This window comes from Podarcis filfolensis (assembly GCF_964270895.1).
Source record: "Podarcis filfolensis genome assembly, chromosome: 15".
NCBI classification, from domain to species: Eukaryota; Metazoa; Chordata; class Lepidosauria; order Squamata; family Lacertidae; genus Podarcis; species Podarcis filfolensis.
In genome coordinates, this window is record NC_139618.1 from 15,977,154 (window position 1) to 15,981,915 (window position 4,762).

Below are 4,762 nucleotides of genomic sequence, written 5' to 3' on the forward strand. Positions count from 1 at the left end.
AAGGATAAATGAAAAGACTTCTCCACCCAGCACATAGTTCAACTATGGAACTCGCTTCTGCAGGTGGCAGGTATGGCAACCCAACTTAGATGGCTTTAAAAAAGGATAAGGCAAATTCTTGGAGGATAAGGCTCTCAATGACTACCAGCCATGATGGCTCTGCTCTGCCTCCACAGCCGGAGGCAGCAATGCTTCTGAATACTAGTTGCTGGAAAGACAGGAGGGGAGAATGCTCTCGTGCTGAGGTCTTGAGGGCTTCCCATTGGGGCATCTAGTCTGCCACTGTCAGAACAGGGTGCTGGACCAGATGGACCACTGGCTTGCTCCGGTAGGGCTATTTCGAGGTTGTTATATCCTTCAACCAATCTCACCTCTTGTAATGAGAACAAACACTCAGAAGGAAAATGCTTTGGGAGAACTGAAGACTGGTTTGATCAGCAGCCAGAAGATTCATCTGGTCCAGCATCTGGATTCCAGCTGTGGCTACAAGATGTCTCTATTGCACAAGCACAGCATGAAGGCAAGAGCTTCCTCCTTTCCTTCATCTGTGAACTTCACTGGAGAAGTGTTGGGGGGGGGAGGTGGCTTGTGAGGTCCCGCACCATGGGGAGATGGTCGTTTGGATTAAAACTGCAAGCTGAAAAACTATGAAATGGTGTTCTGAGTCGGCTTTTTGCGGCTCTAAAAAGTGTCCTTGGCTGCTGGATCAGGTGAAAAGTGAGCCCTCTAAGTCCAATATCCTCCTTTCCTCACAGTGGCTGATCAGAAGCCTCTTCTTCTGCAAGAAGAGATTCTGACTGAGCATTTGGAATAACTTTCTGATGGTAAGAGAAGTTTGACAGTGCAACAGACTCCCTGGGAAAGTGGCGGACTCCCCTTCATTGGAGACTTTTGAGCAGAGGCTGGGGGTCCGCCTTTGCTGTGATCCCTGCATTGCAGGAGTGTGGCCCTTGCGGTCCCTTCCAGCTCTAAAATTCTCTGATTCATCTGGGAAGCTCATAAGCAGGACCTGAGTACCGTTGCCTGATCTGAATCAGTCTCTGGTTGCCACATCTAGGTCCATCAGCCCCATATACCTGGTTTTTCTAGAACTTTCCTGATATTTCCGAAACTTCTGAGGTGTCCATTTATTCAGAGATGTGAGCAGATGTTAAGGAGTCAGAGCTGCATCAGAAAAGGTGCTCTTTAATCCATTTTTTGGGGAAAGCCCAGCAGAGGGGACCCTGGCAGGTGCCTTGTGATGTCCCCACATCCTGGCTCCAGGCCTTTTAGGGCAGTGTTGCTCCCCTCACCTACTGAGCGCGTGCAGTAACGATTTATCACCTTCTTCTGCTTCCTCTTGCGTCCAATGATTTCCTCAACCCTTCTCACGTAACTTCCTTTTCTGCTAGCGGCAGAATCAGTTGCCCCATGACCAACTCTGGAGGATGAAACTCTGGTGTTTCCACCTCCACGGACGACACGGACACTCACTCTTTCCACTGCGACAGTGTCCAGAACCTTATATAAAGAGAGACTTGGTGGACAGGAAGGTAGAGAGCAGCGAAGCAGCACCGGGAGACTTTGAGAGACGATCCTCAGCTCCACTCAGCATCTCCAGAAGACATGAAGGTCTCCGTAGCTGGCCTCACCTTCCTCCTCCTCCTCCTTGTCTCCTTGTCTCTGACCGTCGCTGCCCAACGTGAGTCAAACCTCTTCTGCTTGTATATCTCGAACTCAGAACTTTAAAATGAGGGACAGAAACCCTTTTAAAAATAGGGGGAGAATAATGGGTGATAAAATTTGAAATGAGGGATATCATTTGGCAGGGGGTTGTTGTCACTGTTGTCATTATTATTACTTAATTAAACTTATTAGTCCCTTTAATTTTTACAAAAGGAACTCAAAGTGACTTACAACAAGGCATACACAGCACATCCATTCAAACCAGCATAAAACAAAGCGGGGAGGGGCATAAACTTAGTCACTTAAAAAAACAACAACCTAAAAATAACTTACAGCAATGAATGAATAAAACATGCATTAAAACCAGCATGAAACAAAAAAACAAGAATCTAAAATACATTCAGATTTTTAAAAGGCAGGTTTTAAACATCCTACCAACACAAAAAAGCCATAGATAGCTATAAACCAAAAGCCTGATTAAATAGGAATGTGTTTGCCTGGTGGCTAAAGTTATGTAACTATATTAGCAGGCAAGCAGGAAGAGCACCCCACAAATGGGGAGCTGCCACAGAAAAGGTCCTGTTCTCCTGTTTTGCCACCTTCTGGTTCTCCTGTGGAGTGGCCAATGCAATTTGGTGCAAGATGGCAATCATCCGTAGAAGAATTATGAACCTTTGAGAGTTCATAAAGCTATTCTGGGACTTTGATCTATCCCGTCCTCTTTCTCCAAAGAGCTCAAGGTGGTGTGCATTGGACCAGGGGGGATTTGAACCCTGGCCTCCCAGGTCCTACTCCCAACAACAACAACAACCCTGTAGGGTAGGTTAGATGAAGAGGCAGTAAACTGGCCCTCAATGTCACCCATTGAGATTCATGGCTGAGTGGGGATTTCAACCCTGGACTCTCCCAGGTTCTACTCTGACACTCTACTCATTACACTGCAGCTTACGATCATATGGTTAAAACTGATGCCTGCCTTTTGCAACTTCCAGGTGGTATGGACGCGTCTCCCTGCTGCCCCAGATACAACCCCAAACCGTTCCCAAGGAGCATCGTGAAGAGCTTTTTCCGCACCAGTTCGCACTGCAACCGTCCTGCCGTAGTGTAAGTTTCGGGACTGGGCAGATGCCAAGCGATCCGATGCCCAAGAGGGCATTTCTGTGTGGTCTACTTTTGAACCCAGGAGGCTGCCTTATACCAAGTCAGACCATTGGCTCATCTAGTTCAGTATTGCCTACACTGACTGGCAGCAGCTGCCCAAGTTTTCAGTCAGAGAGCATCTCCCGCTCAGCCCTGCCCCTGGAACCTGAACCTAGGACCTTCTGCATGCAAGGCAAATGGTTTGTCTCTGAGCCAGGGCCCTTGATTTGCTGCATTTTTATTTCGCACTAAAATGTATGCCGTAGGTGAACAGACAAAGCTTTCTTTAGGCTTTAGGGGGCTCCTGTACTTTTAGTTAAAAGGGTCCTGTTTGCACACTCTACCCCTTCTTCTTGTTGATGGTGGCTTGGGGACTGAGTAGCCTCTCTGAATTGCTCCAATGTCCATTTTGTCCGGCCTTAATTACTGATTTTGTCACCCCCTTCATTTCAATAGTGGCCATTAGCTGTAAAAAAAATTGAAATGCAAAAGAAAAGAAATAAATGCCATGAAATTAGTCATTAAAGCTCCTCAACCAACACTGGGGCAATTGAGGAGCAATTCATTACTAATCCCACATCTGGAATTAATAAAAAGCAAGAAATGGGTAGAGCGTGTGAACAGGAAACTTTTAATTTACACTACAGGATGGGAGCAAACCAGAGAAGTCTCACCTGTGACAGGTGTGGCTGGTTGTGGTTCTGCCTCCCTGCCAATCAAGGGCACGATCCATGGCAAACATGATCCTGTGGTCAGCTCCTAAAGTGTGAGGCAAGCTCCCATCTCTCCAAATGGCCACCAACTTGGATGGCTCTTTGAAAGGCACAAATTCATGGCTAACGATGGCTCCTAGCCACAATGGCTATGCTGTCCCTCTCCAGTCAGAGGCAGTAGTGCTTCTGAACCCCAGGAGGGGAAAAGGCTTTTGCACACGGACCCTGCTTGTGGGTTTCCCATTGGGGGCATCTGCTTAACCACTGTGAGAACAGGATGCCAGAATAGATGAGCCCCCTTGGGCCAGATCCAGCAGGTTCTTCTGATGTTGTTATAAAACGCAGGAGCCTCTCACAATGGAGAGAGCCAAGTGCAATAGAGAGGGACTCTGTAAACACCTGTTTCTTTCCTTGACAGGTTTGTATTCAGGAATGGTAGATCGGGCTGTGCTGACCCCAAGGCCGACTGGGTGAAAAAACTTATGGCATCCCTTACACCAGAGTGAGAACAACCCACCTATCCGTCAACCATCTGCATCCCTGCCTCTGTCCTTCTGGTGCCAGCTGCAGATCATCTGCTAGGAAGAGCTACCTTTGAGCCACAGCCTCATTCCACCTGTGCTCCTGCTGTTTCTCTGATTCCCACCTACCCAAGGGACCCACCATCGCCACCCAGATTGAGGTCCCTCGGGGCCACTGTTCATATCAAGCCATCCATTTTCAGAGAAGGGCTTTCTCAGCGAGAAGTGGTCAGAGGATGAGAAGATGCCCTTTCTTGACCAAATCACAGAATCGCAGGATGGTAGGCTTGGAAAGGACTCCAGGAGTTATCTGGTCCGACTCCTGCAATGCAGAAATCACAGCAAAGGAATCCTCTTCCTTGATACAAGTCTCCGTCTTTTGAAGAGCCTTTGGAAATAACTCTGTGGCTTTCTGGTATGGCTGAATGTCAGGTTCATTACTAGGCCACAATATTTGCAGCCATGAGGAAATCTACACATACACACAGAGAGAGGGGGTGGTGGTGGTTCTGAATGTTCAAATTCAGTCTTGGTGGTCAGCCTTGCACATTTGCTGATCAGTTTCAAAAAACTGGTCGCAAAGTTTGATTCTGAAAGATGGTGAAGGAAAACAAACACTATCCCTCCCCCTGCCACCCCAAAACATATTTTAGGACCAAATTCATGCTTTAGATAGATAGATGATAGATAGATAGATAGATAGATAGATAGATAGATAGATAG

General features: G+C 47.3%; 1 protein-coding gene across 1 annotated transcript; it reads left to right on the forward strand.

Annotated features, from left to right (window-relative positions):
• The first annotated feature begins 1,468 nt into the window (after nt 1-1,468).
• On the forward strand, nt 1,469-4,527 carry LOC310749895 (C-C motif chemokine 5-like). The gene is made up of 3 exons (XM_083587217.1): nt 1,469-1,681; nt 2,658-2,769; nt 3,937-4,527. The coding sequence occupies exons 1-3, from the start codon at nt 1,606-1,608 to the stop codon at nt 4,022-4,024; spliced, it is 276 nt and encodes a 91-aa protein (XP_083443343.1). The 5' UTR covers nt 1,469-1,605; the 3' UTR covers nt 4,025-4,527.
• Nucleotides 4,528-4,762: the final 235 nt, after the last annotated feature.